The sequence below is a fragment of the Choloepus didactylus genome, chromosome 16 (assembly GCF_015220235.1).
Source record: "Choloepus didactylus isolate mChoDid1 chromosome 16, mChoDid1.pri, whole genome shotgun sequence".
NCBI classification, from domain to species: Eukaryota; Metazoa; Chordata; class Mammalia; order Pilosa; family Megalonychidae; genus Choloepus; species Choloepus didactylus.
The window spans coordinates 707,507-731,112 of NC_051322.1; the positions used below are offsets into that span (position 1 = coordinate 707,507).

Genomic DNA, 23,606 nt, shown 5'->3' on the forward strand with positions numbered 1-23,606 from the left:
TTTGGGATGAATATTATTCATAAATTTAGCTTTTGGCCAATTCCCCTGAGATGTCGGCCCCGGGCGCCAGTGCCCAGGCCCCCGCTCACACGGAGAACTTCATGCCCGCGATGAGGACAGCCTGACGGCGCTTTTGTTTGGACAACGAGTCTAAAGCCGTGAAGAGCATGCAGCGCGCACCGACTGCTCCTGCGCCCATCCCACCCAACAGCACGCGGCCCATGGCTGGGGCGCAGCCGCGGGGGTCCAGGGAAGGGGCTTCATGCTGCAAAGTGCCAGAGGACAGAACTTACAAAAAGCATTTTTATTAAATGAAAGAAGAATCTGTTCGGTGGGTCAAGTACGAAATAGGTGTACAAAACTTGACGTCAGCTCTCGAGGGGGGAGAACGCTCCCTCAGGGAGCCCCCCGGGAGACGAGGTGCCGGGGCTGCAGGTGGGGACCCCCGGGTGTCACACCTTCCCCCGGGGAGGTCGGGGGTCAGGGGGTGCTCATGGGGCATCAGTATTTCATCCACATATAAATTGTTCTGTTCCATTTAAAAACCCTTTAATATGCTGGTAGCTTTAGCTGTGAAAAAAGCATTGACAAAAATATGAGGTTCTTGCTACATCATTTTTTATGTCTTGTCTGATCCCTCAATTCTTTGCCCTAAATATTATGCTGTGATATTCAAAGGGAAATACACCCCCCCCCCAAAAAAAACAAAAAAAACCCCAACCACTCACTCCGAGGACCGACCCCAGTCTCGCTGCTGGTGACGTTCTGCTGAGCTGAAGAATCTTTGGCGTGGCACACCAACTCCCCCGGAATACTTCTGTCATTTAAAAAAGTATACTTTCCTGTAGTAAAATTTCTTAAAAACACCCACTTCTGTAAAATAACGTGTTTCTGTGTGTGGAGCCCTGGAGAGCGGGAGCCCCGGCGGCGGCTGACGCGTCACATGAAGTCCCCGAGCTCGGCCTCCAGCGCCGCGGCCATCTCGTCAGCCTCCGAGCTGCTGCCGTCCCCGTCCTCGCTGCTCGAAGCGCTGGCGGCCTCCTCCTCCCTCAGCTTCCTCTTGTGGCCTCTGCAAGAGACACGGATGCGTGAGACGCGAACTCGCTCCCACCCGTGCTTTCCGTGCGGGAAAGAGGGGCGACCCCGAGGCCGAGGACGCGCACGGGCCAGCGGACGGGGCAGCACCACGTGGCCCGCTCAGGCTGCCGGAAAGCTCCAGGGAGCTGCGCAATCATGCCAATGCATCTCTCCCTCCAAAATGCTCTCGGGGAGAAAATACACATAATTCTAGAGGGCATGAGAAAGGGAAAATAGCCCCGAAAGTTAAAATGAAACTAGTGATCAACTCGGTACACAGAACACACCTTTCATGTCCTGAAACTCGGCTCAGCAGATGCTGAGGCCAGCTGCCCGGAGACGCGGGGTGGGGGCCCACGGAGGAGGGGGCCTGGGGGTGTCAGCTTCAGGGTGGCCGGCGCCCGGATGCTGACGGGCGGCACCTGCCAGGTGAGCCGGGCGAGGAGCAGCTGCCGCCGGCGCCGTCTGTCCCACTGCGCTGCCAGGTGGCCCTGACTGGTCTCCACCCCAGACCAGACACAAATCCTTTCTTTGCCTCACAAAGCTCAAGGCACTGACAGACTTTGGTCAACGTAAAGAAGCTGCAAACGCATGAACACGTGCAGAGCACTGGGCTGTCTGTGATCATAACCCTGAGCGAAGCACCTGGAAGCCCCGGGGGTCCCTGCAGCGACCCCCCGAGCCTGCGCCCCACCAGCACCGGGTGAACCTGACGCAGCCACCGGCACAGCCACGAGAGCAAAGGCAGGGACGCTGGCAGCATCCCGGGGGCCTCGGCAGCCACTGGCCTTCGCTCAGCAGAGAATCACTCTACCGCCTCCCCCCACACAGCGGGGTCGGTTCGAGCACCGCCGAGGACTGCGCGGGCAGCCCGGGGCCCTCGGAGAGGCTGTCGGCCGCCGCCAAAGCGGCACAGGCGGAAACCATGGGGAAGCCCATCTCCGGCCGGCGCCTCTCCCACCCACAGGGGAGCCTGCTCTGTGCACAGGAGAGTCTTAGTCACTTTGACCTGACGGTTTCCTCGTTCACCTTTATCCCATTCTCAGGCTTGTTTGTAGCAACGGGGGAAGAAATGGGAATCGATGCTCAAATCGCCTGTGGGTGCCGGGGAACGTGCCTCCATACAAGGCGATTCCAGAACAGGGGGACACGAAGGGCAGGGTGGCCTGCGCAGCTTCCCAAGCCCCAGCTCTCGGTCATCTCCAGCCCCCTCCCGGCTCCAGGTGACCCCACCCGGCGCAGGGTGGGTCTGGGGGCCGAGAAAGGGTGGGGGTGAGGACTAGGGTGTGCCTCGTCTACCCCCAAAGCTTACGAACCTGCTGCACTCAGCGAGGGGTGCGAGGGGAGCACCCTTGCCGTCCCAGAGTTCACACCCCCTTCCCCCACAGCAGCCCGGCAGCTCAGAGCGGCCTCCAGCCCTGCCCGCAGCCAGGAGCCAAGGGGACGGGGACCAGGAGAGGATGCCCTGGCCGGGCTCTGAACCCCGGGCTGCTCGGCTCGGCACAGCGTGGAAAGCTCCGAGATGCCCTCCTGTCCACGATGTCGTTTGACTGCACTCCCAGGACGTCACCACCCAATCCTGGCATCCCGGGCCAAGCACCCCCACCCTCACTGGGAAACGCGGCTGCCCGCCCTCGACAGAGCTGGGACGCTCCTGGGCCCCAGGGGCTGGCGAGTGCCCATCCGCAGCGAGGGCAGGACCGGGGTCAGCAGTTCCTGGGACCCAGAGGCACCAGGCATCTGGCACCTGCCGGGCATCCCTTCCCGAGTCTCAGCTGGGCCTCCCGGTACAAGCCAAGGCAGACATAGGCAGGCCAGGGGCCGCGTGACACGCCGATGCCAAAGCACTCGGCAAACGTGAAACCCGGACTTGCAGGACGGCCCCAAACAAAAAAAAGATGTTATTAGGCACAATCTGAAACTGCTTAGACGTTCTCCCTTTATCAGCTGACAATAAAGACAGACTTGGAAAGTAAACATACACAGCTAGAAAGTAAATCCAAAAAAATACCTCATGTAGAACATCAAATGGCCATCTAATTACGTAAAAGGTAATTAGAAAATAACCTAAAATAACCTAACGGCAACTCTAATGCCCTCCACAGGCCGAGCTGCCGCCCTGCACGTCCCCCAGGCTGTGTGTCCATGGGCCCCGCGGTGGCACCTGCCACAGGCCTGGGCTTCCCTGGAGACGACGCGGCCAGCGAGCAACCCGCTGCCGGAGGAATGAAGCGTGCCCTGGGCGACTCCTCCGAGGGAGATTCTGCTTGCTTCCTTTCACTGTAACAAACGGTAATCCCGAGTAAATCAGCCTGGAAGCCCGTGAGTCCTAGCAACTCCCACGCCTGAAGGGCTCTTGGGGTGCCCTGGCCAAGTACCGGGGCGCCCGTGGGATGTGCTGCCGCGTCTGCAGGCACCAACGCCAGGGCCGAGGGACCTGGTAAAATGCGGAGCTGGGCTCAGACGCCTGGAACGAAGCAAAAATGCTCACATGGCAAAGACTTAAAGATGTATGAACTGCTCCCATCTCTAGGAAAGAAAGTGGGTGCGGCCCCTTCCCTGGGTAGAGCTGCTCGCAGAGGGGACATGCAGGCCACGACCCCTCAGGGCCTGCAGCTGAGCCCCTCGGCACACAGAGGCCCCTGGAGATGGGCAATGTGGATCAGGAGCCTGGGGAAGGCCCAGGTGAGCAGGGAGCCAGAGATCGCGCCCCAAGTGGGAGAGGGTGAAACAGCTGCAACCCAGGGGAGCAGCAACTCTGGAGAGAGGCGGGAGCAGGAGAAGAGGAAAAACGGCGACGGAGGCTTGGGAGCCAGGAGGGTGTGGGAAGAGAGACCAGGGGAGCAGAGAGGAGGGAGGAGGGGTCATCGGTAAGAACAAGTGCAAGCAGAGGGCTTCCCGAGGGGGCAGCAGGGCCCGGGGGGAGGGGGGAAGCAGGGCACAGATTTGTAGAAAATGCTAACAGCCTTAATTTTGGAAAAAATGGAACACTTGAAAAATCATGCCAAATTCAATGTGGAATAAAGCAAGAACTTGGAAAACAGACATATGACTTTCTCGCAGGATCTCCCATTTTCTGAGCAATGTTGCCACGGCACAGATGAATTAGTGCCGAAAGTCTGCTATCCAACCAGGTACACGGTTATTCCAGTAACTACGGCAAATAAACAGGCATCTAATCCAATGAGAATCAAACAAAATCCACAGAGTAGATATTTTCTGATTGCTGCTTGGTTTTTCTGGAAGAGACAAAAACCAGCTGTGCTGCACGCAGAAGGGGCAGGGCCGCGTGGCTGGACAAAAACCAGCTGTGCTGCACGCAGAAGGGGCAGGGCCGCGTGGCTGGAGCACCACGCAGCGCTGGGCAGGGTGGACGCTCTCCCGTCTCCACGCCCCGAGAAACGAGCCCAGACAGCACGCGGCTCCCTGGGGCAGCGACGGGCACCGTGGGCAGGGCCAGGGGTTGAGGGCCCACGACACGGTCGCCCCCCCCGCTGACAGCCACAGGCTTCCCGCCCCGTGGATCCTGAGCACAGAGGGGGCACAGGAGAAAGGGGGGCCGCAGCCAAGCGCTCCCTGAAAATCCCAACTTTCCCCGCAGGAGAGGCAAGGGCCTGCTTCAAACACACTTGATTTGACTCAGCAACTTCTTGCTAAGATTCTAAACGCAGAGCACCTTGGCAGAGGCCCCTCACGGCCAGGAGACACACGCTCATGAGTCCAAGAAAATACGACGGAGTGACCGTCACGACAGGAGAACCAAGGAACCATGTGCAGGGAAGAGAAGACACACTCCCCGACGGAGCCACACCGGCGTGAGACCCGGCCAGGCCGGGCTCTCAGTGCGCTCGTCCGGGACGCAGGCCACAGTTGCTGCAAGTGACAGGACAACAGGACAGCCTGGACCCAGAAGGCTCGAGCCGCAACCTCAGGCGTCCGTCAGTCTGTCCCCAAGAGAAACTCCACGCCCAGGCAGCTCCCAGGCCTCGCCCCAGGGATCCCTCGCTCTGCGCTTGAACAGACCCATCCACCACGCCTGCGAACGGAAGGAAGTCTGCGGCCGAGCCCCCAGGTGCAATGCGCCGCGATGTCCCGGACGCCGCCATAGCAGTGACTTGGTAGAGAGCTCAGAAAACGGGAGCTGGCAAGACCCAGCACTGGTGAAGCTGCCGAGGACTAGTTGCTGGGAAAGACGTAAGGGACTAGTTGAAAGTAAACACCACGAGTGCCTCGCAAATGGTTCTGGAAACACAGTGCCCCTTCCGTGGAGACAGCAAACCGGCCTGGGAAGGGAGATGCCGGGTGAGGGCGCCCCGGGCTCCGGGTGCTCGGCCCGGCTGGGAGGCTGAGGGCTGCGCACACCGAGAGCCGCTCTCCAAGCGCCGCCGCGCTCCAAGTCGAGAGGGATGAATGACCGCTGCCTTACTTCACTAAGATGCTGGGGTGGAAGAAAATGGACATGGAAATACCTTACAGGGTAAGAATGACGGAGAGATCTTTCTGTAAAAGACGGCCCATGAATTCCCGCCTGAGCCCCGGCAGGCAGGCGGGCAGAAGAATACTCAAAATAAACCTGCAATGCGGCCTCGGATCCTCCTGCCGGGACTCGGAAACCGCGAGCTCCTCCGGACGCCTTCCTGGCGGGAGGCCCTCGGCGCAGTTCTGGCAAACACCAACACGCCCGGCTCCGAGCTTCCGCCCGTTTACACCGTGATCTGAGCAAACTCCGCACGAGGCGACGGGCTGGGACGGAGAGGACCTCGCGAGCGGGGCCGTTCCTGGAGGCCGGGGGCAGGCAGGAGACTCAAGCCCGTCTGCGCGGTGACACACCTCTCGTTTTGGGAACGAGACTACAAAACACCCGTTTCGGTCTGGAGACAGAGTGGTAAAAAGCGATGTGACTAAAATTAGAAAAATGGTGCCAAATTCACAGGAGGAGAGAAACGCATTTGCTCACCAAGGACCAGAATGAACACTGAACCAGGGTGTGACTCCCGAGGCCGAAAAAGGACCACCCAGGCCACGGGGCACGTCGCTCGGCTGTGCACCCGGAAAGCACCCAGGGGCTTCCTCAGGGAATTCAATAACCTTGGGGTAACAGACAAGTTATTAAAGCAAACTTGGCTTTGGGGCTGAAATCTCACAACAGGAACTTTCTGTCACTGACAGAATAGGAGAGTTGGGCCCGGGCAGCCCCACTGCAGCCTTTGACCTTCTGGATGTGCTTCACACGCCTGGCAGTGCACCCATTCCACTGGTTTTTAATACAGTCACAGAAATGTGCACTTCAACAAGAAACCTGGGGCTCTTTAACTATCTTCCCCACCCCCCAGCACCGGCAACCACCCATACTCTCTGTTCAGGATTTGCCAGTTCTGGTCACTGCACAGAAATGGAATCACACCCCGTGACCTTTGTGAGCAGCGTATTTCACTCTGCATCGTGTTTTCAACGAGCATTCAGTGCGGCAGGGTTCAGCATTCATTTCTTTTTATGGCTGAATGATGTTCCATTGCAGAGAATCTACATTCTGTTTATTCACTCATCCGCTGATGGACATTTGTATTCTTTCTACTCTTTGGCTATTATGAATAAGCTGCTATGACATTCAGGCACAGGTTTTTGCATGGATACACATTTTCACACCTCACGGGTACATGCCTAGGAGTGAGTGTAACTCTGTCAGATGGTAACTCTGTCAGATGGTAACTCTGTGCTTAGCATTTTGATAAGCTGTCAATTGCCAGACTATTTTCCAACCATATTCCATTCCCACCAGCAAAGTACATGGGTTCCAACTTCGCCACATCCTTGCCAGTGCAGGGTTTGTCAGTCTTTTTGTATAGAGCTGTCCCGGTGGGTGTGAAATGGTACCTTGTGGTTCTGAGTATCCTGTCATATGCTTCTTGGCCATTAACGTTTTTTCTTTGGAGAACTGTTGTAGTGGCTTGGAACTATGTATCCCAGGAGAACACACTCTAACTAATGATCTAGTCCTATGGGTGTGAACCACCTGTAGCTAGGAACTTTGAAGGTGTCACTAGTTCCAGTGCCCAAACCGAGTGCGGGTGCCTGATCCAATGTGGCTGGAGCCCTCACACGCAGAGGCCGTGGGACCCGGAAGGAGAGGCTGGAAGTCGGCAGAACCTAGAGGAGAAAAGCAACGCTATGTATGCACCGCCAGTGATGGCAAAGCCGAGGTGCCCCAGAACGCCAGTCCTCAGGCCTGGCGGACACTTCACCTGTGGACTTCTCTTGGCCTCAAAACCATGAGCCTAAATTCCTGTTACTGGAAAGAATTTGTTTCAGCAGCTGGAAAACTAAAACAAGTATCTATTTGGATCGTTTGCTCACGTTTTTGTTGGGTTGTCTTTTTACTGCTCGGTTGTAGGAGTTCTTTATTCTACATACAAATCCCTTATCAGATATATGATTTGCTAATATTTTCTCCCATTCTGTGGACTGTCTTCTCAATTTCCTTCCTGATAGTGTCTTTTTTTTAAAAATTCAGTTTTACTGAGATATAGTCACATATAATTCAATCACCCGTGGTGTACAATCAACTGTTGATAGTCTTCTGAAGCACAGTTTTTAATTTTGATGAAGTCCAACTGATATTTTTTCCTTTGGTTGCTCATGTTTTGGTGTTATAGCACAGAAACCATTGCCTAACACAAGGTCATGAAGATTTACTATGTTATCTTCCACTAATTTCGTAGTTTTATATCTTACACTTATGTCTTTGATCTATTTTGAGTTAATTTTTACTTATGTTGTGATGTAGGGGTCTACCACCATTCTTTGGGATGCAGGTATCCAGTTGCTCCCATATCATTTGTTGAAAAGACAATTCTTTCCCCATTGAATGGTCTGGATGTCCTCGTGAAAAACCCACTAACCAAAGACATGATGGTGTATTTCTGGACTTTCAATTTAATTCCACCAGTCTATAGGTCTGTCTTGATTACCGCAAATTTGTAGTAAATTTTGAAATGGGGAAGGGTCCTTGCATTTCCATATGAATTTGAGGATCAGCTTGTCAACTTCTGTAAAGAAAAGACAGCTGGGCTTTCGACAGGGACTGTGGTCAGTCACCTGCGGATAACGCCACCTCATAACAGTAACCCTCTGAGCCACGAACATGGAACATCTTCCCAAGTATTTGCATCTTCAATTTCTTTCAACAGTGCTTTGTGCTTTTCAGAGTACAAGCTGTATACTGTAAATGGATGGGTGTTCTAGTTTGCTAATGCTGTCAGAATGCAAAACACCAGACATGGACTGGCTTTTATAAAAAGGGGGTTTATGTGGTTACAAAGTTGCAGTCTTAAGGCCATAAAGTGTCCAAGGTAACGCATCAGCAATCGGGTACCTTCACTGGAGGATGGCCAACGGCGTCCGGAAAACCTCTGTTAGCTGGGAAGGCACGTGGCTGGCGTCTGCTCCAAAGTTCTGGTTTCAAAATGGCTTTTTCCCAGGATGTTCCTCTCTAGGCTGCAGTTCCTCAAAAATGTCACTCTTAGTTGCACCTGGGATATTTGTCCTGTCTCAGCTTCTCCGGAGCAAGAGTCTGCTTTCAACGGCCATCTTCAAACTTGTCTCTCATCTGTAGCTCCTGTGCTTTCTTCAAAGTGTCACTCACAGCTGCACTGAGTTCCCTCTGCCTGTCAGCTCATTTATATGGCTCCACTGATCCAGGCCCACCCTGAATGGGTGGGGCCACACCTCCAAGGAAATATCTCTATCAGAGTTATCACCCACAGTTGGATGGGGCACATTTCCATGCAAACAATCTAATCCAAACATTCCAACTTAATCCCCACTAATATGTCTGCCCCACAAGATTGCATCAAAGAATATGGCTTTTTCTGGGGGACATAATACATTGAAAATCAGCACAATGGGTTTTCTTAAATTGTATTTTCAAATTGCTCACTCACAGTTTACAGACATACAATTGACTTCCATATACTGGTATCATGTCCTGTACCTTGCTGAACGCGTTCTAACAGCTCTAATTGTTTTTTAACTGATCCCTTAGGACTCTGTATAAACAACATCATGCCATCTGCAATAGTTTCATTCTTCCTTTTTAACCCGGATCCCTCTCTTTTCCTTTTCTTGCCTAATTGCTCTGTCTAGGCTGCCAGTACAATGTTGAATAGAAGTCGAAAAAATAGACATCCTTTTCTTCTTCCTGATCTTAGGGGAAAACATGCAATCTTTAATCATTAAGCACAATGTTAGCTGTGGGTTTTTAAAAAAAATTTTTTTTATTTAGACAAACATTCCCCCACCCGCATTCCCAGTAACCTCTAATCTGCTTTCTGTTTCTGAAAATTTGCTATTTCTCATCATCTCTTGTAAGTGATATCATATCATACCATTTTTGTCCTTATGTATCCTGCTTATTTCACTAACACAATGTTTCCAAGGTTCTTCCATATTGCAGCCCGAATCACTGCTTCGTTTTTCCTTAGGACGGAACAACATTCCATGGTGGGGATGTACTATGCTTTGCTCATCCACTCATTTCTTGACGGACATTTGGGCTATTTCCAGCTATTGGCTATTGTGAATTATACCGCTATCAACACTGTTACACAAGTATCTGTTTGCGACCCTGTTTTCATTCTACTGGGGTATATACCTACAAGTGGGATTACCACATCAAACGTTAATTCTGAGAAACGGTAATTTTGAGGAACCTCCGTATTGCTTTCCACAGCGGCTATGCCATTTTACATTCCCACCAATAATGTGCTTTAGTCCCAATTTCTCTGTATCCTCTCCAACATTTATTTTCCACTTTTAAAATGTCAACCACCCTTGTGGGTGTGCAGTGCCATCTCATTGTGGTTTTAATTTGCACTTCCCTAATGGCTAATGATGTTTAACATCTTTCACCTGTTTATTGGTCAACTGTATCTCTTCACTGGAGAAATGTCTACTTATGTCCTTTCCCCATGTTTTAACTGCATTGTTTTGTCTTTTTGCTGTTAAGCTGTAAGAGTTCTTTATATATTCTGGATATAAAACCCTTATCTACTATATGGTTTGCAACTATTTTCTCCCATTCTGTAGGTTGTTTTTTCACATTCTAGATAATTTCCTTTGATGCACAAAAGTTTTTAATTTTGATTTAGTTCAATATAACTATTCTTTTTCTTTTGTTGCTTGAGCTTTTAGTGTCATATCTAAAGATCCATTGCCAAATCCCCAAGTCATGCAGATTTGCTCCTGTGCTATCTTCTAAGAGTTTTACAGTTTTGGCTCTTATATTTTGGTCCTCGATCCACTTTGAGTTGATTTCTTTTTTGTATTTGGTATGATGTAGAGGTCTAACTTCATTCTTCTGTATGTGGATATCCAATTTTTCCAACACCATTTGTTGTAGAGACTATTCTTTCCCCACTGCATGCAGTTAGCTTTCTGTCAAAAATCAACTGGCCACAGATGTGCAGTTCTATTTCTAGACTTTCAATTCTGTTCCACTGATTTATACGTCTATCTTTTTGCCAATTCCACACTGTTTTGATTACTGTCACTTTGTATTACAATTTGAAATAGGCAAGTGTGAGTTCCCTAACCCTGTTCTCTTTCAAGACTGTTTTGGCTATTCTGGACTCCTTTCAATTTCATATGAATTTGAGGATCAGTCCTTTCTGCAAAAAACACTACTGGAATTTTAATAGGGATTGCATAGGGTTTTTTATCCTGCTTTGTGTAATACTGGCATATTAGCCAAGTTAACTCTTCCAACCCATGAACATGAGATGTCTTCATTTAGGTCTTTAATTTCTTTCACCAGTGTTTTGTAGTCTGCAGTATACAAGTCCTTTGTATCCTTACATTTATTCCTAGTTATTTTATTCTTTTAGAAGCTATTGTAAATGGAATTGTTTACTTAATTTCTTCTTTGGATTGTTCATTGCAAGTGTATGGGAACATACTTGTTTTTGTGTGTTGATGTTATACCCTGCTTCTTTGCTGAATTCATTTATTTAATAGCTTTCTTGTGGATTCCTTTGGGTTTTCTGTATCTAAGATCATGTTGTCTGCAAAAAGTGATAGTTGTAGTTCTTCCTTTCCAATCTGGATACTTTTTGCCTTTTACTTTTAAATTGCTCTGGCAAGAGGTTCTAGTATAATACTGAGTAGTTCCTTTCTATTCCAGTTTGTTGACTGCTTTTGTCGTGAAAGGGTACTGGATTTTGTTGGATGCTTTTTCTATGTCTATTGAGATGTCTTTTCTCATTTTGATATGGTGCACTGCATCAACTGATTCTGGGGCGTTAAACCAACCTTACATTCACATGTTGCTGAATTCTGTCTGCTAGTATTTTGCTGAGGACTTCTGAGTCTGACTTCAGAGGGCATGTTTATGTCATTTTCTTTTCTAGTGACGTCTTTGGTTTTGGTTCAGGGTAACACTGGCCTCCTAGGATGAACTGGGGAGCATTCCTACATCTTCCAAACTTCGGAAGAGTTTGTGAGAATAGGTGTTTTTTAAGTGTTTGGTAGAATTCATCAGTAGCCTTCTATAGTGGACTTTTCTTTGGAGTTGTTTGTGTTTTTATTTTATTTATTTTTACTACTATTTTTGTCTCTCCCTACCGGTTCTATCTTTCCTCTGATGAATTTTTCATTCAGTTGTTGCACTTCAACCCTGGAACGTTGGTTTGGTTCTTCTTCTACCTTTTACTGATGTTCTGTATTTGAGGAGACACCGTCCTCACAGCTTCCTTCCGTCCTTTAAGCAGGGTTTCCTTCAGTTTCTTGGACCAACGTACACTGGTTCTTTGAAGCCTCTGTTAAAATGTGACGCAGCTACTCTCACAGGCAGTTTCTGATGCCTGGGTCACAGTTTCCCGGGTGTTTACCGAAGGCCCTTCGGGGTGGGGAGCATCTGCCGAGGCACCTGGAGGATGCAGCCTTGAGCGCCGCACAGTCCATAAAAGAAACAGGAAACACCAAAGCAAATTAAAACGCAATGATATTCTTTATCTGTCAGGTTGCCAATGGGCAAAAACTGTGTGGGAAAACGAGCACACTCACAAACTGGGATTGATCTCTGTGGAGGGTGACTTGCCAGGATCTGTCAAGTTAAAAAGGCAAAAGCTTTCTGATCCAGCAATCCTGCTTTTCGGAATTTATCTCATTAATATATCCACACATGCAAAACAAGCTATGCACAAAGACATTCATTAAACCACTGTTTATAATAGCAAGAGACTGAAAACAATTTACAAGTAGGTTAATCAAACTAGGATACACACATACAGTGGAAGACCAGGTATCCATTAAAAGGAAAAAGAATGAGGAAGTGCTTAGAAAGCGTCTCCAAAGCGTACGTGTGATGCAGCCGTCTCGTGAGGAAACAAGAAGGGATGTGTGTCTTACAGCATCCCGAGTCCCAAGCCTCCTCTCCCTCCAGGTTCAGCAGAAAAGCACCTACTGGGTGAGGGCCAAGGGTTGGGGGAAGAAACAAGTGCCAAACACTTACACTCTGGCCTAGCACTGCCAGCTCTGCTTGTTGAACGATGAATTATCACAAAACTGTGTTTTCTCCATGTATCTTTCCCAAGCGAATCCCTCTGGAATTGGAGTGAAATGGACACACTCCCCCTCCAAGAAGGAGAGGACGTGCTGGAGGCTCCTGCGCATGGACGCACAACACGTACCGGCGGAAGGAGCAGCTGCCGCTGGGGCACTAATTACTATTGTTATTTTCCTTACGTGTTTGTCACTGCATCGGATGGGATGGGGGAAGTGCCAAGACTCAAATTTCTAGTACTTAAAAGAACAGCCTTTGGGGAAGAAAAAGAAGATATCATCACTGTCATCGGATAATGAATCACTGCTACCTCTTGTGAGAATGAGATTAAGTTTAGCTTTCACACAGGACAGATGTGCCTAGCAGGGTGGGGCAGTTAAGGAATTGGTAGAAGGTTAAAAAAAACAGTGATCCACAGTCAGTCCCCCTGCTTATCCGCCCACTATCCACAGTCAGTCCCCCTGCTTATCCGCCCACTATCCACAGTCAGTCCCCCTGCTTATCCGCCCACTATCTATTTTCCTTGCAGGGTGGAGCCTCGGAACAGAGGTTCTCAAAATAGCCTCATAACTTGTTACCAAACTAGCCCCTCCTGGCTCTAAAGAGGCCTGGGCATAACCACTAGTCAGGGGTGGGGATTTGTTCCAACAGTTCCTAATGTTGCAAATTTGCAGGCCAGAAAGGTATTTCAAATGTTTCCAATTTGGGCTGGCTGCATGTTTCAAATTTGCGTGGGCTAGTTAGGCTTGTCCAATAGAATGTGACCTCTGGAGTATCCAGCCAATGGAGAAACAGGGGAGGGACTTGCGGTTAGGTTTAGGGAATAAATACTGCTGAATCTATTGTTCTGGGCGCCAACCCACATATTTGGTTGGGCACCCCTTCTTGCAAGACCGTGAATAAATTCTTTTCTTCTCCACAATCGGGTGAGCGTTTATTCCTTTTTAGGAATAGTGCTTGTTTCTCACACACTGTCCTTTTTAATTTTCTCTAACATAGAAGTAACCAACTACCCTATCCTGTACTTTTGGGCAGTTAATTAAATATTGTCCTTTTCACTTCCCAACAAACTCTAGAAACAACGTGAAGGAAAAGACCTTGTCTCATGTCTTCAAAACTGCCCACGGCCAGCCAGGACTTGTCCTCCCACCAACAAAAGCAGGAGGCACGGGACAAGCTCTCACTGACAGATGGACTGGATGTTAATGATCTCAGATACTTTGGGCCAGTGCTGAGTTTACTCATTATTTGAAAATAGTGGTGATGATGTATCTGCCTGGTATTTTAAACATTTTGAAGATATCTTGTTTGGGCAAATATTTTAAAAAAGATACTGAATTTCTCCCTAGAAATTTACTCTAGGGCATGAAAGTGCCCAGAAAATTGCCTTGTATATAACAGATATGTAATGTTTACTGGTTTTTTGAAAGATGAGTGAATCCACCATCGGAAATCATTTTCAGGTGAATCAAGATTCTGTAGAACAGCTTGTCCATGTGAAATCAGCAAGATACGGAGCCAGCCAGACACTTATGTAAAAAAACAAACCTTTATTTCAGTACAGAACGCATCGTAGCGCATGGGGAGAATCACAACGATCCTAAATGTTTTACATGTAAAACCAAAGAAACCAACAAAAAACCCAAGCCATGTGTGATGGTTAGGTTCATGTGTCAACTTGGCCAGGTGATAGTACCCAGCTATCTGGTCAAGCAAGCACTGGCCCAAGAATTGCTGCAAGGACGTTTGTGGCTGGTTAGTAAACCAACAGGCTGATTGATTAAATTATCAGTCAATTGGCTGCAGCTGTGACTGATGACTCACCAGAGGGCGAGTCTTCTGCAATGAGAGAATGCAATTGCCTCGATTTAATCCAATTAATCAGCTGAAGACTTATAAGCGAGACAGATAGAGGACCTTCTTCTTCGGCTGCCCAGTGAAGTGTTTCCTGAGGAGTTCGTCGAAGTTGCCGGTTTGTTTCCTGAGGCGTTCATCGGACATCTTCCTTGGAGTTGACAGTTTGCTGACTGCTCTACAGAATTTGGACTCGTGCATACCCACAGTTGCGTGAGTCACTTTTATAAATTTTATAGTCACAGATAACCTCTCATTGATTCTGTTTCCTTAGAGAACCCTAATATACCATGTGTTACCTGATTTCAAATAAAAACACTATTATGTAAAAAAATTTTAAAAAGCCACACATGCAAGTCTGTTGCCTACGAATAACCAGAGAACTGTAATCACTGAGTTTCCCATTTTGGAAGGAGAAAGATTCCACACCTAAGAGACCTGACACTGACAAGTGCTCATGGGCCTGGCAGCTTCTCCAGTCACGGCTAGAGCCAGCGTCCACGTGCCCACTGGAGGTCCCTGGCAAACACTCGATCTTCGTCAGATACAGGAAAAACGGATACATACATGGCAATGAAGGGAAAAAGCAGGTTCTTCTTACAATGAATTGCTATGAACTGAATCAGACTTGGTGACAAACAAAAGGAAGCTTTGTAGTAAGGTAAAAGCTACGACAGGGCTGTATAAAACAAAGCTTAATTTAACCAAGCTTTTAGGGTGCTTCATTTTTCGGATCTCAAATTCTACAAATCACCAAAATCAAACACATAAAACGTAGAGTCAGCGTACAATTAACAGTCTTAGAATTAGTCAAGTGTTCTCCAGAGAAAACAGAACCAACCTGATACCTGGGTATGTGTTTACACCTGCGCACACACAAACACACCCAGAAATATTTTAATATTCGGGTGTGTGTTTACACCTGTGCACACACAAACACACCCTTACACACATACAGATTTTAATATTGCAATAGGATTGGTCTGCATGTCTGTGGGGCTGACAGGTCTGAACCCCAAAGGGCAGGCCCCAGGCTGGAAATCCTGGTGAGATGACACTGGAGCCCTGAGTCTGATTTCTTGGGGGAAGCCCACGGGGTGGCAGCTCAAGGAGGAGGGCACTGCAGTCCTGAGGCAGCCTCAGCTCTCCGCTCGCTAAGGCCTGGCTGAGGCTTGCCCGCATTTCTGCCCTTAAAGTCAACCGAGGTAGGTGCCGACCCATCTACAAACAACTCCACTCAGTACCCAGGCTGGCATCCGACAGCCGGCCAGGCCCTGACCCAGCTGCCTCTCCAGGAGCATGTCCATTCCACTGCCCACGTGCCTGCTAGCTCCGCACCCTACCACTTCAAAACCCCAAGGAGACATAAGCAGAAACTAGAAATGTACCATTTATTCTTTATTATTAATAATTTGATTTTCTAATATCCAAACTAAATCCCTGTTTACACTTTCACCCCTGTATAAATAAGCTTCAACTTTGAGATGATCGCTGCTTGTTCTGACACGTCCCCTCTCAGGCAGGAACGTTTTCTAATAATGCACTTCATTCCACTGACGATTATGTAACAGGGGAACCTTTTATGTAACAAATCAGGAGATGAAGACAAGCACTTTTATTAAGCTCTGTGGGAACGTAAACGTTTGCCTCCAATTAACTGACGTCCTCTTTTCTAAAAGCCCTGGGTCCAGTACTTTCCGATCCCCAAGGTGCCCATCTCACTTTGGGCTGTGCTCCCCACCCCCTCCCACGCATCCACAGCTGGAACCACTAGCGACTGGAGCAAGGCCCAGCACGGGGCCGAGGCCCAAGCAAAGGAAGAGGGAAGGAGCAGGAGGGGCACAGGCAGGCGGCTCATCCGCGCCCCACCCGGGGGCTATGAATACGCACTTGGGGGCATCAGCACCTGTGTGACCACAGCGCCGGCTGCCATGCACCCTCTTGGAATTTCAGACAGCAAGGATGGGATAAAACTCCTGAAGTCTCCAGAGAAAAAAAGACACCAGGCTCCTCGTCAACAATGTCGGAAGCAGAAAAAGATAGCACCAGGCCTTCAAAACGAGAGCAGGGCGCGTCCTGCTGATGACCAGTCAGACACCCAAGGGGGCTTCTGCCTCTCAAGTGCGCTTCTGTGAGGCTTTGGAAGATGCGCTCACCGAAACGAGGAGCAAACAAGAAGGAGGGTGTGGGACAAGGAAACAGGGCCTGCACCCAGAGGCAAGAGCAGAGTCTGTAGGGACCCCTCAGGGCAGGCCACAAGGGGGACGCACAGCAGAGGACTCAGGAAAAACGGAGCCGAGAAACTACTTTAACTGCATGGAGAACTGAACTGAGAGGCTGTTGAGGGTGTGGGACAACTTAAAGATAAAGCAAATAAAATCGACGTAATTACTAAATCCAAGTAAAACAAAAGAGGACAAGGAAGGAAATAAAATCAGTGTCTTAGCTGACTCAGTAAACCTTTTTAGTTATAATCAAGAAACTATAGAGTAATCCCACTGCCTAGAGCTGGGGTTTGCTCATACAGGGGGAATCGAGGGCATGGAGATGGGGTTCACTAGAGCTGATGCCCACAGCCAGAACCCGCAGGATGGAGAGCTGCCCCCGGGAAACGAGCTCAGGGTTCCCTGTGGAGGGGGCAGACTGGCAAGTGGGCACGGCGCAGGGAGGGCGCCAGAGAACACTCTTTTCCATCAGCCTTTAGTGTCTGCAGAGTTCACTTGTGCTCGTGTCTCAGCTGCACAGAAGCTTTTTAAAAAAGGAAACACTTATTTATTTGGATTATATTTACAAGCACATACACACACACACACACACACACATCCTACCATTTGATTCTAGCACACGAAGAGATCAAAAGAACAAAAGAGAAAGCTTTATAAAGAGCCCTAGGTACATGGGGAAATGTAACTTATAATGAAAATGGCATTTCAAGTTGCTGAAGAAAGATAGATTCTTTAATAAATTGTGATGGGACTATCACCTACCCAGTTGGGAAAAAAATACAGCTGGATCCCTATCTTATTTTACTAAAATACATGGATCTTATTTTACTAAGATATATACGAACAAAAATAAAACCATAAAAGTATCAAAAGAAAATATGGGAAATTAAGATTCTAGCTTGGGGAACAGGTCGGTAAGTGAGCCCTAAAACCCCAGAGCCATAAATGGAGAGAATGATACATGTGATCATTAAACTTTGGCATGGCAAAAACATCATAAACATGAAAAGGGGGAAATATGGCATGTGTGCCAAAAGGGAAAGTTTCTTTACACTATGTAAAGCTATCTCACTCAGCAGAATGAAAACCACTAAGCAATCGTTAGGAGGAGGGCGGGAGGGCTCGCGGTGAGGGCGGACAGGGCAGCGCGGGACCAGCGCGGACCCTTCCACGGGGCCCCCTCGGAGGAGGGGTGCGCGCGGAGCGGGGCGCGCCCCCCAGGCACCCCCGCCTGGTCCCAGCGCAGCCTCCGCGGAGGAACAGGGGAGGGTGGCAGGGGCCAGGCAAACGGACGGGCCGTGTGTGGGTCCAGACCGTGCCGTGCCGGCGCGGAGAGCGAGAGGCGGCCTCCCCGCGCACCTCACTGCCCGGACGCACGTGCGCTGAACTGCCGCTCGGCAAACACGGGAACCGCGCGGGGGACACACGCCCAGGCTGAGGGGGTGACCCGGGCGTCAGGAGCCCACCATGCGCCGCAGCAGAGACGGACACCCCGCCCCGCGGGCCCCTGGGGCGCTCACCTGGACGTGCCGCCGGCCGCGCTCCTCTCGCAGCCTGCCCCCGCAGACCCTGCCCGCTGTGCCGGGGCGGCCCCCCGCGCCGGGCTCCTGCCGTCCCGTGCCGCCTCCTCCTCGTCCTCCTCTTCCGGCTTCTTCTTGTCGCTGTCGCTATCGTCACTGCCTTCTCCTAAGATGTCGTCGACCTGCGGGCAGCCCAGAATCAGCATCTCTCCAGTCACCTCCACCGCCCCGCCCACCCCAGGGGTCACAAACCCGCCGCCGGCGCGCATCTGGGGCCGGGGATGCCCCAGCAGGGACCATCTCCCCTGCACTGGTGGCTGGTTCCGAACCCTCAAGACCAGCGGCCTCCGGGCCAGGACCTCCCACTTCTCACCACTGTCTGCCCCGGAAGAGGACCTGGCAGTGCGGGGAGCCCACCGCGTGGCCTCCAGCAGGCCCAGGTCACCCTCTGCGCCGGCTCACCCAATTCAATTATTTCCTGGGACATGTCGGGGCAGGGGGAGGCCCAACTAATAAAGTCGTGGGGGAGAAGGCGGCAGGCTTCGCATAACGTGTGATGACGATGATCAGGGACAGAGGGGAAGGGAAGGAAATGAACAAAAAGGAGGAGTCTGGACAGAAAACAGGACAGAAGTGGGGAAGTGGAGAACCTGGCCAGCCCGCGGCCTGTGCAGTGCCATGTGCCGCGTGGGGCTCCCCTCCCAGCTGTGCCAGACAGCAAGGTGCGGGGCGCGTGCACTGCGCAGCTCTGCGGACGTTGTGGGGGGGCTGGGTGCCGGCTGGGCCTGCGGCAGGGGCTCTCCCATCAGCGGCCCAGCTCCCGAGAAACGGACCAGGGAGACCGAAGACCAGGTCCAGGGCAGGCCCTGTGTGTGACCTACCTGATCTTGGGAAAGAAATCTCTTCCTTTCTCTAAGGCCTCTGTTGGTTCAGGCATAAAAATCCCACCATCTTCCCAAGAAGGCACTGTTCACAGGCCAAGAGGAACTGCTTCCCCTTTCTTTCTCTAACTTAACACCCAATGGAAACACCCTTGATCCTGTGGCACTGGGACCAAACACGGCGCCCCTTATGCCGACAGCACCAGGCCCCGGCCAGCCCGAAGCAGGGCAGTGCGCTCGCCAGCGGCTGACGGACACGTGTGCTGCACTGCGGGCGCAGGTCCTGTTAACATGAACCTCTGAGGCGGCAGAAGGGTTTCGAGTTACCGACAGCAACTTATTCAAAGGGCTGAGAAAACTGCGAGTTGAATGTAGCGCCGGCCACGCTGGAGGTGCTGGCCGAGTCAGAGCCTGCCGGGGCACAGCAGCTGCCAAGGATGAGCAGACAGCAAACACGGGCTTTCTTCCAGAAAGATTTATACAGAGAAAGGAATACTAATATCAGCAAGTCCTTGGATCGCAGTTATTTAGCGCGTGACTGCCCGTGAGGCTGCTTGTCCCGGGTGAACACAGGGCCTCCCAGCTGATCCACCTCTCAGCTTCAGCCCAATAAGCAGGTTCTACGATTCAGTCCAAAGACGCTTACACAAAAGCCACTGAGCTGCCCTGGACAGAACGCACTGAGAGGCTTCTCCACTGTGCTCTCTAGCTGCTGCGAGACAAAGGCAAAGCCCTTTAAGCAGAACCCCACGCGGCATGGGGGAGACATGGGCAACTGTGAGTAAAACTGACATCACACTCAAGACCCTCAGAAATGACGCACTGCAACTCGATTTGCAGCAGCAAAAGATCAAATACCTCCTAAAATACCCATTGACAGGGAGCTGGTCTGGTAAGGCAAGGAGCACGCCCAGGAGGGAGCGTAGCGCAGCCCTGGAATGGTGCCCACTTCTGCCAGGAGGAAGTGGTGGGAGAGGGGCACGTGCCAGCCTGTGTGCGACGACACAAAGTGTCTGCGGAAGGGAGGTGAGCTGGGGGAGGGCAAGGAGAAGCCCCCCCACCCCAGGCACCTTCTCAGCTTTTTGAACTTTGAACTGTGAGAACTGTCTAAAAAGTGAAATAAAAAAAAATACTTTAAGTTTGGAAAGGACGGGGTTTTCACCTTATTTCAGAAAATGCACAGAAGAATGCTGTTAGAATATGTTTAGCCAGAAGAGAACTTTGAGTTCTACCCATGAAATCACACGTTCTCCCAGAAGGAGCTGATGGGCAGAGGACTGGGCTGGCTGAGGACGCTGCCCTGGGGCTGCCTAAAGCCGACGTGGCATCAAGCTCTGGTCGGAACTAAAGCCCGGGGTGGGGACCCCGTTACTCCGTGGCCACCGTCCGGTGCTTTGCCGATGAACCTCCTGCAGCCTCTCCCCAGGCGCTCAGGCACCCCCTCTGCCCACCTGCTCCTCCTCCGGGCCTCTCGCTCGGCCCCACCTGCATGGCACGCACCTGGCAGACTGGCCCCCACCCCTGCCGCAAGGGACAGCCTCAGCATGGCCCCTGTGCCAGTTTGAGTGTATTGTGTCCCCCAAATGCCATTATCTTTGTGGTCTTGTGTGGGGCAGAAGTTTTGGTGATGGTTGGATTTGCTTGGTATGTGCCCCACCCAGCTGTGGGCAGTGATTCTGATGAGATGTTCTCATGGAGGTGTGGCCCCACCCATTCAGGGTGGGCCCTTATCGGTGGAGCTATATAAATGAGCTGACTCGGGGGGAAGAAAGAGAGTGCAGCTGAGAGTGATGTTTTGAAGAGAAGCAAGCTTGCTGGAGAGGAACGTCCTGGGAGAAAGCCGTTTTGAGGCCGGAGCTTTGGAGCAGATGCTAGCTGCCTTCCTAGCTAACAGAGGTTTTCCGGAGGCCATTGGCCATCCTCCGGTGAGGGTACCCGATTGCTGATGTGTTGCCTTGGACGCTTTGTGGCCTTAAGACTGTAACTGTGTAGCGAAATAAATCCCCGTTTTATAAAAGCCAATCCATCTCTGGTGTTTTGCATTCTGCAGCATTAGCAAACTAAGACAGATTTTGGTACCAGAGAAGTGGGGTGCTTTTGCTGCTGAGTTTGCAAATACCAAACATGTTGGAACGGCTTTTTAAATGGATAAGGGGGAGTTTCTGGAAGAGTTGTGAGGAGCTTGATAGAAAAGGCCAAAACTGCTTTAAAGAGACTGTTTGTGGAAATATGGACTCTAAAGACACTTCTGATGAGGACTTGAGCAGAAATGATGAATGTGTTGTTGCAAACTGGAAGAAAGGTGATCGTTGTTTTAAAGTGGCACAAAATTTGGCAAAATTGAGTCCTGGTGTCAGATGGAAGGAAGAATCTGGAAGCAACAACCTGGAATACTTAGCTGAGGAGATCTCCAGACTACGTGTGGAGGACATATCCTGGCTTCTCCTTGCAGCTTATAGTAAAATGCGAGCAGAGAGAGATAAACTTAGAACTGAACTCTTGGGTTCAAAGAAACCAGAAGTTGATGGCTTGGAAAATTACAGGCTTCCAGGGGGTGGAATCCCAGAAGCTGCAGCCCAACCTGAGGACAAGCCAAGATTGGATAAGGAGTTAAGCAGAAAGGATTTGTGGAAACTCCTATTGTCTGATGGCTTTGACCCCTGCATGCTTCATGCAAAGCCAACAGAATTTTTGCGAGATCTTTATAGACGGAGCCATTGCCGGTCTGGACTGGAGGAGACAGACAAGGAAAAAATTAAAGGAAAAATCTCTTCAAAGACAGAGCCATGGAGGTTGAGGTCTGGAGTCAAGAGGTTTGGGGCTGGGAGAGCGGAGCAGCCCACATGCATGGAAAGGGTGAGTTTGCCCTGGAGGTCGAGGGCGGGCTTTCCGCCTCGATGCTCTGGTAGAGTTTTGCCACCTCAGGTCCCAAAGAGGGTGGAGCACATTCCCAGGGAATTGAGGAGAGCCTGGCTGCCACCACACTGTTCTGAAGGGGTTGAGCGTGTGCCCCGGAGATGGAAGGGAATCCGGGAGCTGCCCCAAGGTTTTAGGAGGGTGGAGCCGAGAAGGTGGTCTCCCCAATGTGTGGAAATGTTGGAGCACTCACCTAAGTGTTTGGAGAGGAACGGGCTGCCGAAAAGGCCCTTAGGAACGGTTAGGCTCCCGCTCTCTCAAGCCCCAAGGATGCAACGTCGTTCTGTAAATGACTCTCAGACTTTGAAATCTAATGGAGTTTGTCCTGCAGGTTTTAGGAACTGTTTTGGTCCTGTTAACCCTGTTTTCCTTACTGTTTCTCCTTATGGCAATGGAAATGTTTATCCTATGAATGTCTCTCCTTTGTATACTGGAAGCACATAACTTGTTCTAGGTTCACAGATCCACAGCTAAAGGAAAATTATGCCTTAGAACTGACCAAGCCTAAACTGATTTTGATGGGATTTTGTACTTAACTTTTGTTACTGAAATGATTTAAGTTTTTGTGATATTGTGATGGAATGAATATATTTTGTATTTGGAAAGATAATGTCATTTTGGGGTTCAGGGGGTGGAATGTGCCAGTTTGAGTGTATTGTGTCCCCCAAATGCCATTATCTTTGTGGTCTTGTGTGGGGCAGAAGTTTTGGTGATGGTTGGATTTGCTTGGTATGTGCCCCACCCAGCTGTGGGCAGTGATTCTGATGAGATGTTCTCATGGAGGTGTGGCCCCACCCATTCAGGGTGGGCCCTTATCGGTGGAGCTATATAAATGAGCTGACTCGGGGGGAAGAAAGAGAGTGCAGCTGAGAGTGATGTTTTGAAGAGAAGCAAGCTTGCTGGAGAGGAACGTCCTGGGAGAAAGCCGTTTTGAGGCCGGAGCTTTGGAGCAGATGCTAGCTGCCTTCCTAGCTAACAGAGGTTTTCCGGAGGCCATTGGCCATCCTCCGGTGAGGGTACCCGATTGCTGATGTGTTGCCTTGGACGCTTTGTGGCCTTAAGACTGTAACTGTGTAGCGAAATAAATCCCCGTTTTATAAAAGCCAATCCATCTCTGGGGTTTTGCATTCTGCAGCATTAGCAAACTAGGACAGCCCCCCGGGACCCCGGAAGGGACACGGCATGAAACAGCCACGGATAGCGCTGCAACTGGCAAAGCCACCCCCGACAAAGCAGCACAGGCTCCTTCCAAAAAGGCCTTTGGTTAAATTAACGAGAGAAACTCAAGACAAAGAAGCTTGTATCAGAAAGCGCTAGCCCAAATAGAGAAAGGGGTTTACAGAAGCAGGGGCCATCGGCCCCCTTTAGCGGTGCCATTTCCAAAAGCAACTCAGAGCTCATACTAATCCTTCAAACACATCACCATGCGGTGCAAGAAAAACAACAAATGCACCCTGAGCTTAATGCTAGAACACACAAACACTGTAACAAGGTAGTTAAATACAGCAATGGCTTTGCTGCTGTGTCATCTTTAAATGTGACCCATCTTACTGGGGGCATGCTTAAGTGAAAGGCA

The 23,606-nt window shown here is 50.4% G+C and overlaps 1 protein-coding gene across 6 annotated transcripts in view; it reads right to left on the reverse strand.

Moving 5' to 3' along the window:
- Positions 1-285: 285 nt before the first annotated feature.
- The window catches only part of CTDP1 (CTD phosphatase subunit 1), a 106,595-nt gene continuing 83,274 nt past the window's right edge, over positions 286-23,606 (reverse strand). For 5 of the 6 annotated variants that reach the window (XM_037805671.1, XM_037805668.1, XM_037805667.1 and 2 more), the window contains 2 exons: positions 18,234-18,415; positions 286-1,069 (listed from right to left, as the gene is read on the reverse strand). In XM_037805671.1, coding sequence (XP_037661599.1) covers positions 940-1,069; positions 18,234-18,415 — 312 coding nt within the window. In that variant the 3' untranslated portion in view covers positions 286-939. Of the gene's footprint in view, positions 1,070-18,233; positions 18,416-23,606 lie in introns of those variants that run through there. The other variant, XM_037805672.1, reaches the window with a different exon arrangement.